This window comes from Ailuropoda melanoleuca, chromosome 8 (genome assembly GCF_002007445.2).
Source record: "Ailuropoda melanoleuca isolate Jingjing chromosome 8, ASM200744v2, whole genome shotgun sequence".
Classification (NCBI taxonomy): Eukaryota; Metazoa; Chordata; class Mammalia; order Carnivora; family Ursidae; genus Ailuropoda; species Ailuropoda melanoleuca.
This window is the reverse complement of record NC_048225.1, coordinates 56,219,093-56,242,112: the sequence shown is the minus strand read 5'-3', so window position 1 is coordinate 56,242,112 and position 23,020 is coordinate 56,219,093. Positions and strand designations below refer to the sequence as shown.

The 23,020-nt window shown below is 40.1% G+C and overlaps 1 protein-coding gene and 1 pseudogene across 4 annotated transcripts in view; one reads left to right on the top strand and one right to left on the bottom strand.

Annotated features, from left to right (window-relative positions):
• Positions 1 to 23,020, top strand: part of RNF121 (ring finger protein 121) — an 80,473-nt gene that overhangs the window by 3,935 nt on the left and 53,518 nt on the right. The window contains exon 2 of one of the 4 annotated variants that reach the window (XM_034666419.1): positions 1,862 to 1,987. The exons of the other annotated variants lie outside the window; for them this stretch is intronic. Within the exon in view, the coding sequence (XP_034522310.1) occupies positions 1,949 to 1,987 (39 nt within the window). The 5' untranslated portion in view covers positions 1,862 to 1,948. The remainder of the gene's footprint in view (positions 1 to 1,861; positions 1,988 to 23,020) is intronic. 4 annotated transcript variants of the gene reach the window in all.
• Positions 12,054 to 12,152, bottom strand: LOC117803579 (annotated as a pseudogene).

Sequence of the window (23,020 nt, the reverse complement as noted above, 5' to 3'; positions counted from 1 at the left end):
CTGGAGCCAGTGAGTTCCTCCTGGAAGGTGTAGCTGGCCAACCTCAGAGAGGAATTGGAGGCATCATTTTGGCACAGAGAGCTGGCTTGGGACCTAAGGTAGAAAAAGCATGTCAACATCCAGTCAGGGCCAGCCGGCCTGCCTGGCCAGTGCCTGTGAATTCTGGATGCGTCTGCTCCCAGTGCTTGTTCATCTGCCAGAAGGATGTGATATCATGCAGATCAGTGAGTAGTTTCCTGCTCAAGTTCAAAGCAAGTATCCCAGTCTACAACCAACTTGAGGTATTGTTGCCTCAAGTGTGTAATTTACCTCATCTGGGCCCTATTTTATTCTTGTTAAAAGAGGAGATTGAACTAGATTGGTGGTTTTTAAACCTTTATTTAGCCACAATACCTTTTATTCAAGCAAAATCTCTCTTTGAAGCCTTGGGGTCCTTGAGGGGACTTAGTACCTTTCAGGTGTCTTAAGGCACACTTTGATAATCAAGGAGCTCTCTCTTACTGCCCACTGATTGGATGACCCTATTCTTTGTTCCTTCAGCCTCCCCCCCATACTTCCCCCTAGCCCAGGGCTTCCAAGTATTATTTTGTCTGTCTTTCCCACTAGACTCTTGGCTACATGAGAGAGCAGAGTCCAGGTCTGTCTTGCTCATTGTTAAAGTTCCTTTCCTCAGCATGCTGCCTGGCATACAACAGGCTCCTACTAAGTGTTTGATAATTATTATTTTTGAGTAATAGTAATAATAGCTACCAGTTAATGAATGTTTATGATATGCCAGCTCCTCTACTTAGTAGTGCGTGGTTTTTTTTTTGAGTGTTTACAACATCCCTATGAGGATGGACTAAGTCATGTTTAAAACTCTTTCTGCTTCTGCCAGAAACTATGTTTCTGGTTACTGCCAGGTCTTTGCTGGTACTGTCCTGTCTGCCTAGAATGCCTATCCTTTCCCTCTGTATGTTTCTAAATCTACCTGTATTTCGGGTTCTAGTCCAAGGCTGTCTTGACTTCTAGAACTGTTCTGATCTACATTGATGTCTTCTTTCCCTGCCTTTGATGGTTTTCTCTGTGTTCATTTATAAATTCATCAGCCTTTTCTGAAGCCCCTTCTGTGTGCCAGGCACTGTTCTATGCTTGAGGACACCAAGACGGAGAAGGTGTGATAATTGGCTTCGCGGAGTTCATGGACTAGCATGAGAAGAGAAAGACTGATAAGTACAAAAACATATCACAGGTACTGTGCTAGGCAGTGGATGTGGGGGGTACATCAAGGAGAAAGTGGCAGTTCAAGTCATATCTCCTCTTCCCCGCTAGACTGGTAAACCCCTAGCAGGGAGGCTGTAGAAATCCCTCGCTTCCTCGAAGTAGGCTTTGTTTTGTATGGTTTGTTTTGTTTTGTTTTGTTTTTCCTCCTGTGGGTCTCTCCCTATAGACTTTTGATAAATGTTCCTTGTTTCCAGGGGTTTTCTTCTCTAGCAATTTTTGGATTGAGGGATTGAGGTATGTGTGACTGAAGTTTAATCTTGGATATCTGACCATTTATCTTTGGATTATTTTTAAGGCATGTAAAATGAGTAATAGCATAGTGTAGTGGGAAAAAAACAGTAGTAAACAATACACTTAGGTTCTAGACTAGGAATAGCAGATTTGTTTTATCTCAGAGACAGTCAAATGATAATGAATGCTTAGAAGGCTGTGTTGAGGAGGATTCTGAGACCAGGGCTCAGCAGGTGAGTGCTGAAGGTGAAATGAGATAGAGTACTTAAGTCTGTGCCAGGTCCTGTGCGGAGTGTTTTATATGCATTATCTAGTTTAATGCCAAAACCTTACAGTAGGTACTGTTATGGTTATCCCCATTCTACAGATGCGGAAACTGAGGTGTAGAGAATTTAAGTAACTTGCCCAATGTTATACAGCTAGGTAAGTGACGGAGCTGGGATTCAAATCCAAGATGACTCCAGCACCTATGCTCTTAACCACTCTGGGCTCTGTGAGTACTGTGTACTTCTTTTTTTTTTTTTTTTAAAGATTTTATTTATTTATTCGACAGATAGAGACAGCCAGCGAGAGAGGGAACACAAGCAGGGGGAATGGGAGAGGAAGAAGCAGGCTCATAGCAGAAGAGCCTGATGTGGGGCTCGATCCCATAACACCGGGATCACGCCCTGAGCCGAAGGCAGACGCTTAACCGCTGTGCCACCCAGGCGCCCCTACTGTGTACTTCTAATACTGTCCTACACTGGACATTTATATGTATGTATGTGACTTCATTTACAGAGGTGATTTGGGGTCATGCATTTGTCTGTCTCCCATGAGATTAGGTTCTCCTTGAAAGCCCTATCCATCCTTATATTCCTGGTGCCTGGCAAAGAGTATGATTCAATAAATGCATGAAGATGTGAATTCATGAAAGATTTCAGCCTCTCTTTACCTCATTTCTCCATCTGTGAAATGATAGGTTTGGACTTAGATGATGTTTTAGAGATCTCTTGCAGCTTTGCAAGTACTGGATCCCAGTATTTTATCCTGCCTGTGTTTCCTACAGTTCCTGTCAGGTACTCAGGTACTATTTCTATCGGTAAATACTAGCGAATGACTGAATGAATGAATGTATAATTATTGTTAATAATCTGTGCTAATAATATTAAGTAGGGAGAAAGAAAAAATGGTGATAGGGAAGTTGTAGACAAAAAGGCCTACATATAACCCTTGACTTTTTTTTTTTGTCTCATACTTTGGCAGATACCCTGTCTGCAGACAGTGTTTCCCATTTGGTTTCCCATTACACCTCCTATCCCCAGCTCACTCTTGCTTTTTGCAAGTCACTTTTCGGTTAAGCTTATATCTTAATAACTCATCTACTTCCAGAAGGAGTTTAAGGTGTCATCTGGTCAATAAAGGGGGATAGGAGAGAGAGAAGGAAAAGATGAAAAGGAATGTTCTAACTCCTTGAATGCAGGGACTGTCTGTCTTTTTACATTCTCAGTGGCTTACCCAGTGCTTGGCAAATAGCAGACATCAATATATTTATTGCATAAATGAGAGGGGCACCTGGGTGGCTTAATTAAGCATCTGACTCTTGATCTCAGCTCAGGTCTTGATCTTAGGGTCATGAGTGCAAGCCCCATGTTGGGCTCCACTCTCGGCTTGGAGCCTACTAAAAAAAAAGATATCGTAAATGAGAATGCTTATAGGTGTGGGTTCTGCGCAGGGTGAAGGAAGTATTGACTCAATAGCAAAGGTTAACTGACACACTTAACTGTCCTTGAAGTAACATAATAGCACTTGATAGCATTTGCTTTTAAACTGCTTACGAAGCATTTCCGTTTGTAATTAATGGCATTTTGCTCCTTACCAGTGAGTCATAGGCACAGAATCTGAGGACTTGCTCTCTGCCCCATAGTACCCTATATAGATTTCTGTCAGCGCTTACCATGTTGATTGTTCGTCTCCCTGATTAGGCAGTGAACTCCTGGAGGGGGACGACCATATCATTTTTCATTTCTGTGTTCTAGCACCTAATCTCTCACAGTGGCTAGCATAGATATTCAAATGTTTATTGAACTTGAACCTCAAATCCAGTCCATCACCCATGTTGAACATCCCCAGCAAGTGATCACTCCTGGTCTATGTTTAAACCCCTCTAATGGTAGGGAGCTTTTTTCCCTGTGGTCAGCCTGTTCTCTCTTTGAATACCTCTGTTGCAATATTCTTCAAATTGGGCTAGAATTCTTATTTCTGTAGCTTCAGCTTTTTAGTACTCGTTCCTTTTCCTAGATCCTGCTTCTTTGCATCTTTGACCCGTGAAAGCACATGCAAGCACAGGCACTGCCAGAGGCTGCCTCTGGGGTGTGTAGGCTCAATTCACTTGGGGCTCTTTGCCCTGAAGGCCTAGTCCATGAAGGCCAACCCAAGATAGTCCATCTGGTGTCCTGCCTTATCTCCACTTTATTTCTTTGTGTTTTCCCTTCTTGAAGTCCTTTGTTATCTTTTTGCTCCTCAGAGGAAAATCTGCAAGTAAACATAAACTCATTAGTTCTCTGGAAAGTGCAGCTTTCCCAAGGGGATGCTGAGTTGTGGCCATGGGGCTTTTGGCCTTGGGCAACTAGGGAGAAACAGTGGGTAAAGAGGAAGCAGGGAATGAGGCAGAGAGTATAAGCATAAGCCTGCCAAGGTTTGTGTTCCCTCTGTTCTCCTTCCCCTTTCCCAGTAGGGTGTTCTCAATAACTTAATGTGTCTGTTACTTAAGAGGACTCCAGTGACATTTTACTCCCCATTGCCCATAGGATTGAGCCTAACCTGAGTCTGGCAATTAGCACCCTGCAGAAACAGTTTTTTCTCCTATTCTAATGACAACCATAGCTAACTTTTTTAAAGCATACTGTGTACCAGGTACTAGAGTAAGCATTTTACATGGCATTAGCTCTTTTAATTCTCTTTTAATGGTATTATTGTGTTCATTTTCTAGATCAGAAAAACGGAGACACAGCTAAGTAATTTTAATTTATTCAAGATTGCCTAGGATGTAAGTGGAGGTAGGGTTTGAACTTGGCTATAGGACCCCATGATCTCTATTGCTGGTGTACTCTCTGACATGGACTCACTATTTTCAAAGTTCACCACATCTTTATGAAGCATTTAATTATGCCAGATACTGTGTTTGGTCTTGGGAATTCATAAATGGAGCAGAGACTATCTCTGCTCCAAACGAGTTCATGGTCTAGTGGGGAGAGGAACCCATCAGGTGTTAATGACAATATAGTATAATGAGTAGAGTTACATACAAGGCACCACGGTGTATTTGGGAGAGTTAGGGAAGACTTGAGAGAAGATATGACATTGGGCTGATTCTTAAAGGAGGGGTAAAAGTTTACCATATGAATGGGAAACCAGTTTACACCAAGGTAAGTAAAAGCACATATGTGAAAGAGTGGAGGCATGGAATCTCTAATCCTTAAGCATACTATTCTTCACTACTAAAACATGTGTTGATAACTGCTTCCTGCACGGCGCTGTGTTAGGCACTTGGGTTGAGAGACAAGATGCTAGATCATGTTTCTGGCTTTCAAGGAGCTTACAGTTCTGTTAGAAAATAGGACATGTAGTCCAGTTGGAAAGGTAGTGGCTGTAATTATAAAACAAGAGGTCCTAATTACCTTATCAGAAGGAAAAACAAAGCACTATTGGGGAAGTAAATCTCTTCTCATTGATATGGTTAGGGAAGACTTCATGGAGAAGAAGCTTTCTGAGCTGGACCTTAATGGATGATTTAAATATCACTAGGGAGAGAACATCAGGAATAAAGGCCCCTAAGTAAATGTGAAAAAGAAGGATGTATTTGGAGATCATCAAATAGGTGAGGACTAAGTGCTACATCTAGAAACATAGGTTGGGGCCAACATAAGGTTGATTTTGGGAATGCCAGGCTGAGGAGTTAAGATAAGTTTATTCATTACTTTGGTCAACAATTATTGAGTGCTTATATATGCCAAAAACTGTGCAGGGGACACAAAGATGAAGACCTGGCTCCTACTCTCAGGGGGCTGATAGTCATGTAGGAGAAGACAAACATGGAAACAAATAATTGTGGTATAGTGTAAGTAGGTGTTATATACCGTGGTGACCCAAAAGAGCGAGTGATTAACTCTGCTTAGGTTAATCATTAAAGACTTAACAGAGAAGATGCTTGAGTTTGTTCTTAAGAATTAAATTTGAGTTCAATAGATGGGAGTCTATGATGTAGGGAAGAGAGGTCCAGCAAATTGAAAAGATACTCAAAGGCTTGCAGGCATTAAACAACATGGAATATTTTGGGAACTGGAAGAATTTCTGTGTAACTGAAGTATAGGCTAAATGTTGGGGGATAACAGTGAGCAATAAGGTTGGAGAGGCCTTTATAACAACATGCTGAGAAGCTTGGGCTTGTAACATGTTCAGATCTATGTCTCAGAATGATCAAGTCTGATAGAAATGTAGAAGTTATTTTTGGAGGGATCAGGTTGGGGAAAGAAGAAATTAGTTGGGAGTACTTCAGTAGCTAAGAGATAATGAGGATCTGAGCAAAAACAAAGGCAGTGAAGGTGGAGAAAAGTCAACAGCTATAAAAATATTAAATAGCAGTGCTTCCACTTATTTTTTTTGTGCTTTCCATTCCTCTCCCTAATTCATTCACTCACACATTCGTCAACCATTTATTAAATAAGTCATCTGCATCGTTCATTCAGTCTTTCCTTCTTCAAATACTTGTGCCTTCACTATGACAGGCATTTTTCTAGGTCGCAGTAACTCTGCAATGAACAAGACAACCAAGGTTCTTGCTCTTGTGAAGTTTACTTTCTAATGGGGGCATGCAGAGAACGAAAAGAGATAACTCCCAATGGTGACAAGTCCTCTGAGGAAAGTAGGGTGATGTGATAGAGAACAAGTAGGAGAGGTTATGAAAAGCCTATGAGGTGATACTTGAACCAACACCTGAATGAAGAGCTAGCAGTTTGAAGATTTGGAAGCAGACATGTGTCAAGTGGAGAGAGAAGTACAAATCAGTGGAATGAGTTAGGCATGTCTTGGGACCAAGGGGAAAGCCAGTGTGTCTGAATCATAGTCTGAATCAAGGTAAAAAAATACCAGTGAGGTCAGGGAGTTTGGCAGAGTCAGATCCGTAAGGCCTGGTAGACGCTGCTAAACATGTTGAATTTTACTGTGAGTACAATGAAAAGATTTTGGATGGTTTGAAAGATGGGAGTGAGGTGAGTTGGTTTGCATTTTTTGAAAAAGATTTATTTATCTTAGAGCGCCCGAGCAAGCGTGGGGGAGGAGCAGAGAGAGGGAGAGGAAGAGAATCCCAAGCAGAGCCTGAGGGGGGCCTGGATCTCAAGACCCTGAGATCCTGACCTGAGCCGAAGGCACTTAACCAACAGCCACCCAGGCTCACCTGTGGCTTTCATTAAAAAAAGATCTTTCTGGCTGCTTTGAGGAGAATGAATTGTAGAGGGGCATTCAAGGAGAGAAGTTATGAGACTTGCAGTAGTTCAGGTGAGAGAGATGATAGCATTGGGGGTGGGATAGCAGAGATGATGGGCAAAAGTGGATGAATTTAGAATATGTTTTGAAGTAGAGCCTACAGGACTTGTTGGTGGATTGGATATCAGGTATAAGGGAGATAATCAAGCTTGACCTTCAGGGTTTTGGAATTTGTTTTGCTTTAACTTGACTAATTTGCAACACCATGGTTAATGGTACCAGGTATTGAAACAGGAGGAACCAGGGTAGAAATTTTAGGGGGGGAAAGAGGAAATGTGAAAAATTCTGTTTGGCCATTCTGTTTGACATCATCTCCACTATTTGTTCAAGGGAGAATTACTCAGTCTCTGTGTATTTCCAAAGCATGTGTTTTGTGTGTAGTGCTAGGTGTGAAGTATGAGGGGGATGCTGAATGAGCAAGGCCCATTCCTCATCGTCAAAGCCGTTAACGTTAAGTAAACATCCATCTAACATTTATTGAACATATACAGTGTACCAGATTATAGGCTAGTTCTTTGTTGTTGTTGTTTTTTAAAATTTTATTTGTTTATTTGAGAGAGAGGATGCACGTGGGGGGGGGGCAGAGGGAGGGAGAGAATCCCAAGCAGACTCTTTGCAGAGCACAGAGTCTGATGTGAGGCTCAATCCCACAACTCTGAGATCATGACCTGAGCCAAAGTCAAGAGTCAGGTGGTCAACTGCTCAGCCGACTGAGCCACCCAGGCACCCCCAGGCTAGTTCTTTGAATGAAATACAAAGGTGAATAAGATTCAGATGATCCACAGACCCACTTCACATCCAGTAAGATTGCTAAATGGGAGAAAATACTTGCAAATCATATATCTGATGAGGAGCTTGCATTCAGAATATATAAAGAACTCTTACAACTCCATAAAAGATAAATAATCCGGTAAAAATTGGACAAACGATCTGAATTGACTTTTCTCCCAAGAAAATTTACAAATGGCCAGTAAGTGCATGAAAAGATGTTAAACATCATTAGCCATCAGCGAAATGCAAATCAAAACCACAGTGAGATACCACTTCATGCCCATTATGATACTGTAATAACAAGGACATAATAACAAGTGTGGCCAAGGAGGTGGAGAAATTGGAACCCTCATGTGCTGCTAGTGGAAATGCAAAGCAGTGTAGCTGCTGTGGGAAATGATTTGGTGGTTCCTCGAAAGGTTAAGCATAGGGGTGCCTGGGTAGTTCAGTTGGTTAAGCATCTGCCTTGGCTCAGGTCATGATCCTAGGGTCCTGGGATTGAGCCCCACGTCAGGCTCTCTGCTCAGCAGGAGCCTGCTTCTCCCTCTCCCTGCCACTCCCCTGCTTGTACTCTCTCTCTGTGAGTCAAATAAATAAAATCTTAAAAAAAAAAAAAAAAAGGTTAAGCATAGAGGTATCAGATGACCCTGTAATTCTACTCCTAAGATATATACTTGAGAAATAAAAATGTGTGTCTACACAAAAGCTTATATACAAATGTTCATAACAATATTATTCATAGTAGCCCCGAAGTAGGAACAGCACAAATGTCTATCAACTGATAAATGGATAAATAAAGCATATATCCACACAGTGGAATATTACTTGGCAAGAGAAAGGATACATGCTAAAACATAGATGATGCTTGAAAAAACATGTCTGAAAGAAGCCAGTCAAAAAAACTGCATTTTATATGATTTCATTTATACGAAAGGTCCAGAAAAGGCAAATCTATAGAGATATAAAGTAGATTAGTGGTTGATTAGGTTTGAGAGTGTGAATGCGGAGTTGACAGATGAGCGTGAGGTTTGTTTTTAAAGTGATGGAAACGATTTAAAATAAGATGGTTGCATAACCCTGTAAATATATGAACAATCATTCAATTGTCCACCTAAAATGAATGCTGTACATCAACAAAGCTTTTTAAAAAAGAAAAGATCCTTGACCTCAAGATGCTTAAGAGTCTAGTTATGGGAACAGACTCAAACAAGTATAAAAACTAATAAATGTGACCTTGGAGATGTGTGTAAATTACAAATTTCTGCGGAAGAGGAAAGGAGTCACTGCACCTGAGAAGATCTAATAGACTCTAAGCGTCTTGAGAGTGAGAGCTGTTATTTATTTATCATTGCATCCCCGGTCTAGAACTTACCGTATGTTCATCTAACAGTTGTTGAATGGATGTGTGAATGAATAACTGTAGAGAATGTCTCATGAAGGAGGTGATATTTGAACTGCATCTTCAAGAGCAAATAGAGACAAACTAGACAGTGAAGGTGAGGAAAGAATTCTCGGGAGAGAAGATGGCAAAGCTCTGATGGATAAAAAGGAAGTGCATTTTAGACTAGTAGGTGCTTCAGTGTGGCTGGAGTATAAGCCATTTGGTGGACAGTGGTGAGATAAGTAGCTGGTTGGACCAGATTATGAAGTACCTTGTGTGTCATACAAAGAAGTTTGGGCTTTAATCCAAAGGCAATAGAAAGTTATCAAGTCTGTCTAAGTAGAGGGCTGATGTGGTCAGTTTTGTATCTGAGAAAGATCAGTGTGGCTGCTCTTATATGTGAATCTGTTCTGGAAGATTAGATTCAGGGAGATCACCTTGGAGGTCACTGCGATAGCCTAGGAGAGAACAAGGGATAAAGTCTGAACTAGGGAGGTATGGCAATGAAAAATTCAAGGAAGATTCCATAGAGGGGTAGATGTGATAAGCAGATGAATAACCCAGACTATGAAGGTTTTAGGAGTTCATAGAAAGGATAGTTTTGCTCTGGAAGGGTTTCTGGAAGAGGTGGCATCTGGATTGGGTCCTAGAAGAATGGGTAGAAAGATATAGAGTATGTGGGAGGCTGGAGGGCAGGTAGGAAAAAGAGGGCCAGGTGGGGAGGAAGCTAGTCTGAGAAGTAGGAATTTGATGGGAAAGGAATTGAAGAACCAAAGAATGGTAGGTGCCCACAAATTTGATAATTGTTGAATGGGAGAAAGGTCATTAAACTATTCCTTCTCCTTTTATATATGTTGAAAAATATTAAAAAACCTTCCCAACTCAGCTGACTTAGGGGATGAACTGGCCTTCCCAACTCAGCTGGCCTGGCTTTCTGGTGATGGTAGGAGAGGTGGGGGTGATGGACAGACAGCAGCCACAGCAGTTGTTACCACCAGCATCTACTTTCACTTCCCTGCTCAAAGTGTGCTTGCTGTCTGTATCAGGCCTTACCATTTGACTAAGCAGATCCAGCGTCTGCATGATTCCCAGCTGATTCATGAGGTCTTTTTTAAAATTGAGGTGGCTGCACTTTGATTTATTGGCCTTGAATTGTTGGCAAGGCTACAGAGTTGAAGAAGAATGTGAACGAGAGGAGAATGGTGAGCTACAAATATGGAGAGCCTGTGAACCTTTGTACTTGTTATCCTAATCACCCAGTGGACCAGAGCATCTGTCCCCATACGATAGAGGAGGCAGCCAGCCTGGTGTGCTATATTCCTACCAGGTTCAGGAGCTAGCTAATCTCTCTTTTCTCTGGGCTTACATAGCATTTTGTTTAAATGTCAGCAGTTATCCTTGTCATACTATTTTATGTTTAATAGTCTCTTGTGTCCTGTCTCCTCCTCACCCCTCCCCTGCTCCCCACCACCTGTGAATACCTCAAGGGCAAAGATTGGGCTTATTCATCTCTAATTTTTGTGAAAGAATGAAGTCTGTAGCTGCATGGTTGATCAGTCTCTAACTTGGAAGGATCAGCTGGGACCTCTGAAATGCAAGTTTGCCCTGGTGGATGGGATTCCAGAGTTTAGGGCCCTTTGCAGTTAGCAGGCACTTGAAGCCAGGATAAGAGGCCATCCCCTGACTGGTAGATATTTCTGATGCATGCCTGTGGTAGCAGTCAAAGTTTCATTGATTTCATTTGGTAGCATACTGTTAAATCACACCTTACCACACCGAAGGCATTTTGTTTTTAGTTCTGTGGTAACTAGGGAAACTGGCAGTTTGGAAAGCCAGAGTATTACAGATAGATTTGGTGTGAATTATTACAGCATTTTAGCTTTGAAGGACCTCTAAAATCACCTAAGCCAACCCCCTCATTTTATATTTGGGGAAATTGAGGCATAGAGAAAGTTCCCTGTTGTTGATATACAGCAATTAATAGCTATGCTAGATTACTAGCTCTTCTCAACTGCTCTTCTCTTCACTGAGAAAGGTAGTCGTTGCCCTAAAGCCATTTCTTGGGGTGAAAAGTGGGAATGAGATAAAACCCAAGGAAATAAGACATACTCCATGGGGTAAGTTTTACTGGCTGTCTCACCCAGCATGTTCTTCTGTTGTTGGAAACCTTTTGGGGAAACTAGTGTCTACAATGTAGCAACAAAATAGTCTCCCTTTTCACTTTCTTCTCTTATCATGTTTTTTTTTTCCTTCCTAACACTACCAGAATTTATTTCATGTATATTAATAGTTTATTTACATGTTTATTATCTGTCTTCTTATTAGAAGGTAAGTCTTATAAGGGAAAAGACTTTGTTTTATGCTTGTCTTGTGATCGAACGAACAAACAAATATTTATTGGGTACTTTCAAGATGCCAGGTACATGCTTCCCATGCCTTTGGTGTTTGCAGGCCAGTGACATGTCTGTTTCTTTTTTTGGGTGTGATCATTTATGAATGTTCATGAAACCTTTCTTGAACACAGAATACACGTTATTGTCAAGTGATTTTCTGATAACTTTGTGGTGTTCATATGATTAGAGTGAGGCTATTTTTTATTGTGGATTTAGGCAGTGAGATTTAGTGTGAACTTAAACCTCATGCTACTTGATCAGATAGGCCCAGGAGAGAGGAGAATCTTAGAAGCAGTAGAGCAAAGTGATTTGGCAGCTGGGGAGAGAACACTTGGTCTGTAGCTGTGGGGAGACAGCAGGACCCAGGACTGACTTATCCATTAGGCACAGTAGAGCACAGTGCCCAGGGACCCACAAAAATGTCTTAATTACCTTTAAGAAGAAAAAAGTGAATACAATCCAGTTTGGAGTATACATCTTAATAGCAATGCAATCATAAAATATATTTTTGCAGGTCATCCTTGCACAGGGGCCATGCTAATCTTCTCTGTATTGCTCCAATAGTGAGCACTGTATTTAAAAATATATACATATGTGTATTTTTTTTAATGGTGAAAGGGCCCCACAAAGGCAGAAATGCCTGGGCCCGATGAAAATCATAATGTGACTCTAGGAAAACTTTGTGACCAGTCATTGATTTGGTCATTTGAGGCCCTGAGCCCTGTCTTTGATTTCTCCCATAAGTTCTGTGACCCTTCCCCATCACTCTCTGCAACTGTGTTCTTCAATGAGTCATTTCTCTCCTTTATATCTCATCTGTGCCTACTATAAAGTGGAAACATTTGTGCTCCCTGGGCTGAGTAAATTCATACTTTTAAAGCAGCCTAATTATTTTATTTTTATCTGTCTTCTCAATGGCAAGAAAAAAGTCTGGTTCATCTGTGCATCCCCCTGCCTAGCCCCGGACCTGCACATTTAGAACAGGAGTACCTTAAGTGAGAATTGAGTAAATGAATAAATGTATCAAACTTCACAGATAGCTTTGAGGCCTTATTTATTTGTTTTCTTGTTTATGGTATTATATACAGTTTGTTTATGGTATTATATACAGTTTTCCAGCTATCTTTCGGTCTTTTCTGAGGTTCTGTCATCAAATTATAGAGCTGTGGGGACACTCAAGAAAATGATGTGGAAAACAAGGGTATTGTACCATCTCGGAGAACAGCCAACGTGAAGAATCAGGTGCATATGGGGAATGAATAGTCTTCTGAACAAATGATGCTGAGACAACTACTTAGCCACATGCAAAAGAATGAAGTTGATCCCTACCTCATACGATATACAAAAATTAACTCAAAATGGACCAATGACCTAAATATAATAACTAAAACTATAAAATTTTTAGAAGAAAACATGGTCCTAAATTGTGGCCAAATCATGATCGTTTCTTAGATATGACACCAAAAGCACAAGGAATTAAAGAAAAAAATAAGTAAGTTGGACTTATCAAAATGAAAAACTTTTGTGTTGTAAAGGACAACATCAAGAAAGTAAAGAGAAACCACAGAATGGGAGAAAATATTTGCAAGTCATATAACAGATAAGGGACTTTGTATCTAGAATATATAAAGAACTTTTACAACTCAACAATAAAAATGTAAATAATTCCATTAAAAAATGGACAAAAGTTTCCGATGTGGCATGTAAGAAGCTTGGAAGTCACCATTTTGTCCTAACAACAAGTAAAAAGCCAAACAAACTGAAAAATCATTAATTCTTAGATTTGTAAGGGAAATGAGTTCGTAAGGGCAAACTGCTGCCCAGAAAATTGGAGAGACTGATAGTTGAATACAGAGAATCACAATTTATAGGAGCAGACACGTCTGTGGGAACCAGTCCTGGAGTAGGGAAACCTGGGCTGTAATTACTGATGAAGGCTCACTTTGGACAGCTCTGAGATTTAAAATAAGCTCCAGGGGGACTCAGTCATTGAGGTGTGCCTCCCTCCAATTATGTGAGTTTTACCTCCTGGATATCTACCAGGTTCTTAAACTGAGTATTGAGAAAAGTCCCCTCATGCTTCTGGTGGGGGGCAAAGGAACTATTTAAAAATATTGCAGAGCACTCTGTTCTTAACGAGGTCTGCCATCAGGAGAAACTAGGTAACCAGAGCCTAACTGACCCAGGGAAAGGGAAATACCCAACTCCAGCCCCTCTAGACTTCCACATGGGAGAAGGGAAATGCCAAACTCCAGCCCACTCAAGCCATCCTCTCCCACCTTAGAGGGGTGAGTGAAGAACTGAGAAGCACTTGTGAAGTTCATGCTCCAGAGGCATAGGCTCACTAAAAGACTGAAATTCAATCATTGGACTATAGTATGTTTCTCCTCCCCCCACACCTTATTACCACATTACTAAAGGCCTGTTTAGTAGCAGTTCCTTTTATTTGGCATATCATGCCCAGCAATCAAGAAAAAATTTTAAGCACCAGAAGACAAAAAGCACAGTTTTTTGTTTTTTAAGTAGACTCCTTGCCCAATGTGGAGCCCAGTGCAGGACTTGAACTCAACGACCCTAGGATCAAGACCTGAACTGAGATCATAGTTGGATACTTAACTGACGGAACCACCCAGACGTCCCAGAAACACAGTTTGAAGAGAAAGACCAAGCATCAGAATTAGACTCATGTATAGCAGGGATGTTGGAATTATTAGAACAGGAATTTAAAATAGCTATGATTAATATGCTCATAGCTCTAATGGATAAAGTAGACAACATGCAAGAACAGGAGAGAAATTCTAAGAAGCACTAGAGTTCAAAAATACTGTAGCAGAAATGAAAAATGCCTTTGATGGGGTTATCAGTAGACTGGACATGGCTGAGGAAAGAATATCTGAGCTTGAGGGCATTTCAGTAGGAACCTATTAAAGTGAAAAGTAAAGAGAAAAAACAAAACAATATCTAAGAACCATGGGACAACTATAAAAGTTGTGATATACATTCCTATGGTCTGAATTTTTGTGTTCCCCCCAAATTCCTATGTTGAAATTTTAATCCCTAAAATGATGGTATTAGATGGTGGAGCTTTTGGGAGGTGATTAGATTATAAGGGCAGAGCCCTCATAATTGGCATTTGTGCCCTTATAATGAGGCCCCACAGAGCTCCCTAGCCCCTTCTACCATTTGAGGACATGGCAAAAACGTGGCCATCTGTCAGCCCAGAAGCCTTGCCAGACACAAAATCTGATGCCATCATCCTGGACTTCCCACCCTCCAGAAGTGTGAGAAATAAATGTTTGTTGTTTATAAGCCACACCCAATCTGTTGCATTTTGTTACAGCAGCCCAGACAAACTTAAGACATTCACATCATGCGAATACCAGAAGAAAAGAGAAACAGAAGAAATATTTGAAACAATAATGACTGAGCATTGCTCAAGTTAATGTCAGACAGCAAACCACAGATCCGGGAAGCTCAGAAAACACCAAGCAAGATAAATGCCAAAACAACAACAATGAAACAAAAACCTTCCTTAGGTAGCCAAAAAACTACACCTACACATACCATTTTTCAAACTAGAAAATCAAAGATAGAAAATCCTGAAAGAAACCAGAGGAAAACCCACCTTGCCTACAGAGGAGCAAAGATAAGAATTACATCCAAGTTTTCCTCGGAAACCATGCAAGCATGCAAGCAGAACAGGTAGAATGAAATGCTTTAAGTGTTGAGAAAAGGTGCACCTGAGTGACTTACTTAAGTGTCTGACTCCTGATTTCGGTTCAGGTCATGATTTCAGGTTCATGAGATTGAGCTCCACGTTGGGCTCTGTGCTAGGTACAGTGCTTGCTTAAGATACTCTTTCTCCCTCTTTCATCCCCCACCCCCGCTCACCCTCTCTTTAAAAAAAAAAAAAAAAAAGTTGAAAAAAAACTCCACCAGCCTAGAATTCTTTACCCTTCATGAGAGAAGGAGAAATAAAGACAGACAAAAATGAGGGAAGTTGTTCCCAGTAGACCTGCCTTGCAAGGAATGTTAAAAGAAGATCTTTAGAAGAAGGAAAATGATAGAGGTCAGAAAATCAGATCCACATAAAGGAAGGAGGTATCAGAAAAGGAATAAGTGAAGATAGAATAGGAATATTTATTTTACTTACTCTTTTTTAATGAATGATTGTAAATTTTGTATTTTTAATTTCAGTTTTCATGTGTTCATTACTAATGTATAGAAATGTGTTTTTTTGTGTGTTTATATTGTATTCTACCATGTTGCTGAACTCTTTTAGGATTTTTTTTTCTTTTGGTGGATTCTTTGGGATTTTCTATGTAGAACATGTCATCTGCAAATAGGGGCGGTTTTATTTCTTTCTAATTTGTGTGCCTGTTATCTCCTTTTATTGCCTTATGCTGCCTAAAAACTTCAGTATTATGTTGAATCGTAGTGGTGAGGGTAGACATGCTGACATTGTTCCTGATCTTAAAGGAAAAGCATTTCGTCTTTCACCATTGAATATAATGTAAGCTATAGGATTTTTGTAGATGCTTTTTTTTTTTTTTTTACTTTTAATTGATCTAGCATAGTGGTTTTTTTCAAAATAATAATACAAACACTGTATTTGAGTGTGCATTTGTGTCTGTGTGTGTGCGTATAGGTATGCTTATGAAAAAGTGAAATGAATGACAGCAATCAAACAAAGGATGAGAGAGAGAAATTAGGATTATTTTGTTGTAAGATACATTACCCATGAAGTGGTATAGTATTATTTGAAAGTGAACTTAATTAGTTTTAAATGTATACTGCAAACTCTGGGGTAACCATTAAAACAAATAAAAATAGAAATATAAGTGATAAGCTAAGAAAGGGAGAAAATATAATTATATAAAATTCTCAATTAAAATCACAAAAGCTTGGGGGTGCCTGGCTGGTTGTCGGTTGAGTTTCTGTCTTGATTTCACCTCAGGTCTTGATCTCAGGGTTGTGAGTTCAAGCCCCGTGTTGGGCTCCACCCTCAGCATGGAGTCTACTTAAAAAAAAAAATCACAAAAGCTTGGAAGGGAAAAACAGGAGCCAAGAACAAGGAAAACAAACAGAAAATATTAACAGATATAGTAGATATTAATCCAACTGTATCAGTAGTTACTTTGAACATCAGTGGTCTAAATGCACCAATTAAAAGATTGTCAGAGTGGATAAAAAACCAAGATCCACTCTATATTGCCTACAAGAAACCCATTTTAAGTAAAAGGACACATATAAATTAGAAGTAAATGAATGGAGAAAGATATACCATACTAATATTCATCAAACCAAGGCTAGCTATATTTCAGAAAGAGCAGACTTCAAAGATTTATTTATTTTGGAGAGTGAGCATGGGAGCAGGGGGGGAAGGGCAAAGGGAGAGGGAGAAAATCTCAAGCAGACTCCCCACTGAGTGTACAGCCAATGCAGAGCTCGAGCTCATGACCCTGAGATCATTACCTGAGCCAAAATGAAGAGTTGGGTGCTTAACCAACTGAGCCACCCATGCACCCCAGTAAGAGCAGATTTCAGAGAAGGAAAGTTAGTAGGGATTAAGAGGGGCATTATGTAGCGATGAAAGAGTCAGTCCTACGAGAAGACATAACAGTCTGTAATATGTATGTGCCTAACAAAAGGGTGTCAAAATATGCGAGGCAAAAACGGATAGAACTATAGTTGGAGTGTTCAGCATTCCTGTGTCAGAAATTCAGTAGGCAGAAAAGTCAGTAAGTACATAGCTGAATTCAGTAACGGTCAGCTGGGTATAATGGATATCTGTAGACTGCTTCATCTGACAACAGCAGAATAGAGACATTCTCAAGTTTACATGGAACATTCACCAAGATAGACCACAAAGTGGGCCATAAAACACAACTTAACAAATTTAAAAGGATAGGAATCATACATTGTCTCCTGTTAGAACATAATGAAATTCAGCTAGAAATCAATAACAAAGTCAGCTAGAAAATCCACAAATACTTGAAGATAAAACAACATACTTCTCAATAACACATGGATCAAAGAAGAAATCTCAAGAGAAATTTAAATATATTTGAACTAAATGAAAACGAAAATACAACTTACCAAAGTTTGTGGGCTGTAGCAAAAATCATTCTTAGAGGGAAGAGAGGAAAGATCTAAAATCAGTTACCTGGGCTGGGTCCTGTGCCTGCCAAGTTAGACTGTCCCAGGGCGGGAGATTGAGGACTTCCAATATGACGAAGACTTGGAGACATTTCTACCCCTTCCCGTGTGGGGATAACTTATGCATCACCAAGGAAGATTAGGAGAATGGGGAAGACATGGCAATGTGTCCAAGCTGCTTTCTCATTATAAAAGTGATTTATGACAAGGATCAGTTTATGTATGGACAAACAGCCCCAGCCGCTTCCACCCACAAAGAATTAGTTAAATGCTGAAGAAGACTTTAGGAATCCAAATCTTGAACGTTTGGGAATGAGCCAAACTGGAAAAATCAAATGTAAATTACTGCTTTCTTCAAGAGGACAACCATTCTGTAATTGGCTCTTTTGTTACAGTGTGGATCCTTGCCATTGGCTGCTGAGTTCATCTCCAATTAAAGAAGCAAGTCAATTAAATAAATAGAATCTTAAAAAAATTAAAGAAGCAAGTCCACGACATGAAAAAATAAGAAAATTAAATAAAGTTAATCACCTAAGGATCCACCTTTGGAAACTAAAAAAAGAGCAAATTAAAACTGGATTAAGCAGAAGAAAAGAAATAATGAAAAACAGAGCAGAAATCAGTGAATTAAAAATAGGAAATCAGAGAAAATCAGAATCTGATCCTTTGAAAGATTGATAAAACTGGTAGGTCTGTAACCAGGCTAAATAAGAAAAAAAGGACACAAATTACTCATACTATAAGTGAAAGAGGGGACATCAGTATCTCTCTTGAACATCAGTGTAAAAATCATCAGTAAAATATTAGCAAATTGAATCTGACAGTGTATAAAAAGAATCATACACCGTGACCAAGTGGGATTTATCCCAGGTATGCAAGTTGGTGCAATGTTTGAAAGTCAGTTACTGTATTCCATCACATTGATAGGTTAAAGAAGAAAAATTACATGAATGTATGAATAGATACAGAAAAGCTTTTGACAAAATCCCATGCCCATTTAAGATAAATTCTCAGAAAACTAGGAATAGAAGAACTTCCTCAACTTGATAAAGAATATCTACAGGGGTGCCTGAGTGGCTGTCAGTTAAGCGTCTGCCTTCAGCTCAGGTCATGATCCCGGGGTCCTGGGATCGAGCCCCACATAGGGCTCCCTGCTTGGCAGGAGTCTGCTTCTCCTTCTCACTCTCTGTGCACACTTGCTCTCTCTCTCTCTCTCAAATAAAATCTTAAAAAAAAATACCTACAAAAAATTACAGGTAATATCATCCTTGATGGTGAGAAGTTTGAAGCTTTCCCATTAAACTTAGGAACAAGGTAAGGACGTCCCCTTTCACACCATGCTTTTCAGCATCATACTGTGGAAATCCTGATTAATGTAATAAGAAAAGAAAAGGGAGTAAAATGTATACAGATTTGGAAGGAAGAAATAAAAACATCTTTATTCATAGATGACATAATTATCTATGTAGAAAATCCAAAAAATAACAAAAAACCTCCTGGAACTACTGTTCGATTATAGCAAAGTTTCAGGATAATGTAAATCTAACAAGGTTAATATAAAAAAGCCAATTGCATCCTGTATAACAGCAATGAACAAGTGGAATTTGAAATTAAAAACACAATATCATTTACTTTAGCTCCATAGAAGTGACATATAGCATGAATACTAATAAAAATCTAGCAAAATGTTTGTAAGATCTATATGAGGAAAACCATAAAGCTCTGATCAAAATATTAAAGAACTGGGTTTTCTGCGTGGCTCAGTCAGTTAAGTGTCCCACTCTTGGCTTCAGCTCAGATCATGATCTCAGGGTCCTGAGATTGAGCCCTGCATTGGGCTCTGTGCTCACTGCAGAGTCTGCTTGGGATTCTCTCTCCCCCCCACCCCCCTGCTCCTCTCCTGCTTGTGCTCACTTGCTCTCTGTCTCTCAAATAAATAAATAAAATCTTTAAAAACATATTAAAGGAGAACTAATTAAATGGAGCGATGTTCCATGTTCAGGTATAGGAAGACTCAATGTTGTCAACAAGTCAGTGCTTCCCAACTCGAATTACAAATGTAGCGCAATGCCAGTCAGAATCCCGGCAGGTTATCTTGTGGATATTGACAAACTGATTCTTAACTTTAAATGGAGAGGCAGAAGACCCAGAATGGCCAATACAGTATTGCAGGAGAAGAGCAAACTAAACACAGTTACCATACAATCCAGTAATTGTGCTCCTGGTGTTCCCCCATAAGAGTTGAAAATCTGTGTCTACATAGAGACCTGCACACAGATGTTTATAGCAGCTTTTTTCACCATTGCCAAATGTTGGGAGTAATCAAGATGTCCCTCAGTAGGTAAGTGGGTAAATGATGGTACATCCAGACAATGGAATATCTTTGTGAGTATTATTCACTAAGAAGAAATGAGTGATCAAACCATGAGAAGACACAGAGGAATCTTAAATGTGTATTACTAAGTCAAAGAAGCCAGTGTAAAGAGGCTACATATGATTTTAACTATATGACATTCTAGAGAAGTCAAAACCGTAGAGACAGTAAAAAGATAAGTGGTAGGGGTTGGGGGGATAGAGGGATAAATAAGCAGAGCACAGAGGATTTTTAGGACAGTGAAGTTACTCTGTATGATATCCAAGTGTTGAGGACATCTCTATATACATTATACATTTGCCCAAACCGGTAGGCTGTATAACATTAATGAACTTTAAGGTAAACTATGAACTTTGGGTGAAATGTTGTGTCAGGGTAGGTTCATCAGTTAGAGCAAATATACTACTGTGGTGGGGGATGTTGATAATGGGGGAGGCTCTGCATATTTGGGTGCAGGGGACATAAGGGCAATCTCTGTATTTTCCACTGAGTTTTGCTGTGAGCCTAAAACTGATCTAAAACAGTCTATTTTTTTTAAATGGACAAAGGATCTGAATAAACTTTTCTCCAAAGAAGATATATAAATGGCCAATAAGCATATGAAAAGGTGCTCGGCATCATTATCCTTCAGGGAAATGCAAAATTGAAAATACACTGCAATACCATTTCCCACCCTCTTGGATGCTTTTATCAAGAAGAGAATAACAAGTGTTGTTGAGGATGTGGAGAAATTGGAACTTTCATACAGTGCTGATGGGAATGTAAAATGGTGCAGCTGCTGTGGAAAACAGTTCGGCAGTTCCTCAAAAGGTTAAGCATAGAGTTACCATATGACCCAACAGTTTTCACTCCTAGGTATATATACTCAAGAGAAATGAAAACATGTCTACCCAAAGACTTGTAGATGAATGTTCATAACAGCATTATTTGTAATAGAAAGTATAAGCAACCCAAATGTCCAGTAACTGATGAGTGGATAGCTCTTATGTGGTATGTCCATACAGTGCAGTATTTTTTGGAAATAAAGAGGAATGAACTACACTACATGCTACAACCTGATGAACATTGAAAACATTATGCTAAGTGAAAGAAGCCTGTCACGAAAGACCACATAGTAATAGTATGATCCCATTTAGGTGAAACATCTAGAATAGGCAATCTGTAGATAGAGACAAAGTAAATTAGTGGTTTCTTGGGCTGGGGGAGGATGGAGAGGGATTACTGACTGGTATGAGGTTTCTTTCTGGGGTGGTAAAATGTTCTAAACTTACAAGTGGTGGCGGCACAACTCTGAATATACTAAAAAGCACTGAATAGTACACTTTAAATGGGTGAATTTTATGGTATGTGAATTAGATCTCAGTACAGCTGTTATTAAAAGAATTAGGTGCATAGAAGTATGATTGTAGGACAAGTGAAGGTGAGTGCTGGCGTGCAGTAGCAGTGCTTCTCAAACTTTAATGGGCATAGGATTATGTGCCTATCTTATTTAGTGTAGATTCTGCTTCTGGAGGTCTGGCGTAGAATCCGAATTTCTGTTTCTTAATAAGCTCTCAGGGTGCTGATGCTGCTGGGCTGTGGCCATGCTTAGGAAGGCGAAGGCAGTGATGGATTTGTGTTTCTTCAGTGAATGGGGTCAGTCTAAGAGTGTTTGAGCCAGGAGGATTTGGCCAGTGTTTTGTAGGAAGGCATAATGTAGTTTGGTGGAAGAGCGGGGCTTAATGGACAAAGTAACCAGCCTGTGTAAAGACTCAAAGACCACAGAGTATCCAATATTTGTTGGTACAAGAGGCCTGTTGCTGGGTTACAGGGGTGGGTCCCTGAATCTTTTGTACCTGAGCATTTTCTGTTTTTATGAAATTTTCTCTGGCTTTCTGCCTGACATTTTTTATTTAACTTCTTTCAAATCTGGGCTTAGGTAGATGGGTACTACTAAGGGCCTTGTGAGCTTCTAGGAGGGGAGTGGTTGGTTGGCAAGAAAACATTCTGTGTGGGTCTTGGGTGTTAGATACAAACCCATCAAAGAGTAGTTGTGCCTGGAGAGTGTCCTTAATTATCTACCTGAGCTCTGGACAGGGCACAATCAGACCAACTTACTGCTTGGACCCAGATAAATAAACTCCTTAATGAGGGAGCAAATAAAGGTATATTTCCGGATGGTACAGTTTAAATACAGCTATAGTTTTACAGCTTTCCCTATTTTTCCACTTGTGCTAGAAGACCAGTATGGATGTAGTTTAAAGAATCGTTTAGTTCAGGAGGCAAATACTAAAGCCAATCATGCCTCTACTCCTCGCATTCAGAGTACTCCATGAAGTGCTCAACAGTCCTCTAAGCCCGCGGCTAGTCTCAGCCTTAGTGCTTGCCCTTCTGAGGTGTTTTCCCTGAGGCTCTGATAGCAGTGCTGTCCTGTGCTTCATCAACATTCCGGTTCCACAGCCCCTCCTGGTACTTTATAAAGTGCTTCCGCTCTCCCAGCCGGAGAGGCAATGAAATCACTTGGTCGCCTTGAATTTTCTTACCCTCACAGCCCCACAATGAAGTCAGAAGTCTTACTCTCTATTTTCTAGATGGAGAGACTAAGGTATAGAGAGTAGCAAACTTGACCAATATCATGGAGAGGCACCCCATGGCTGGCCCAGTTCTTTGGATCTTCCTTAGTTTTCCCTTAAATGGAGTCGTCTTGCTTCTTTGAAGATGTAGTTATGTTGTTTCTTTTTGTTTTGACATGTAGTTTTTAAACATGATTTTCTGGGTGCCTCCTGGTGTCAAATGAATACTTCTTTCCCAGATACTTACTAAGTATTTTAAGCGTTTATTTACACTCCCATTTAAGGATCTCCAGGCGGGGTGCTGGTTTGTCAGCATACTTATTATCGTATTGGAGAGAATACTGTTCAATTCCTCTAGTACTCACTGAGTGCT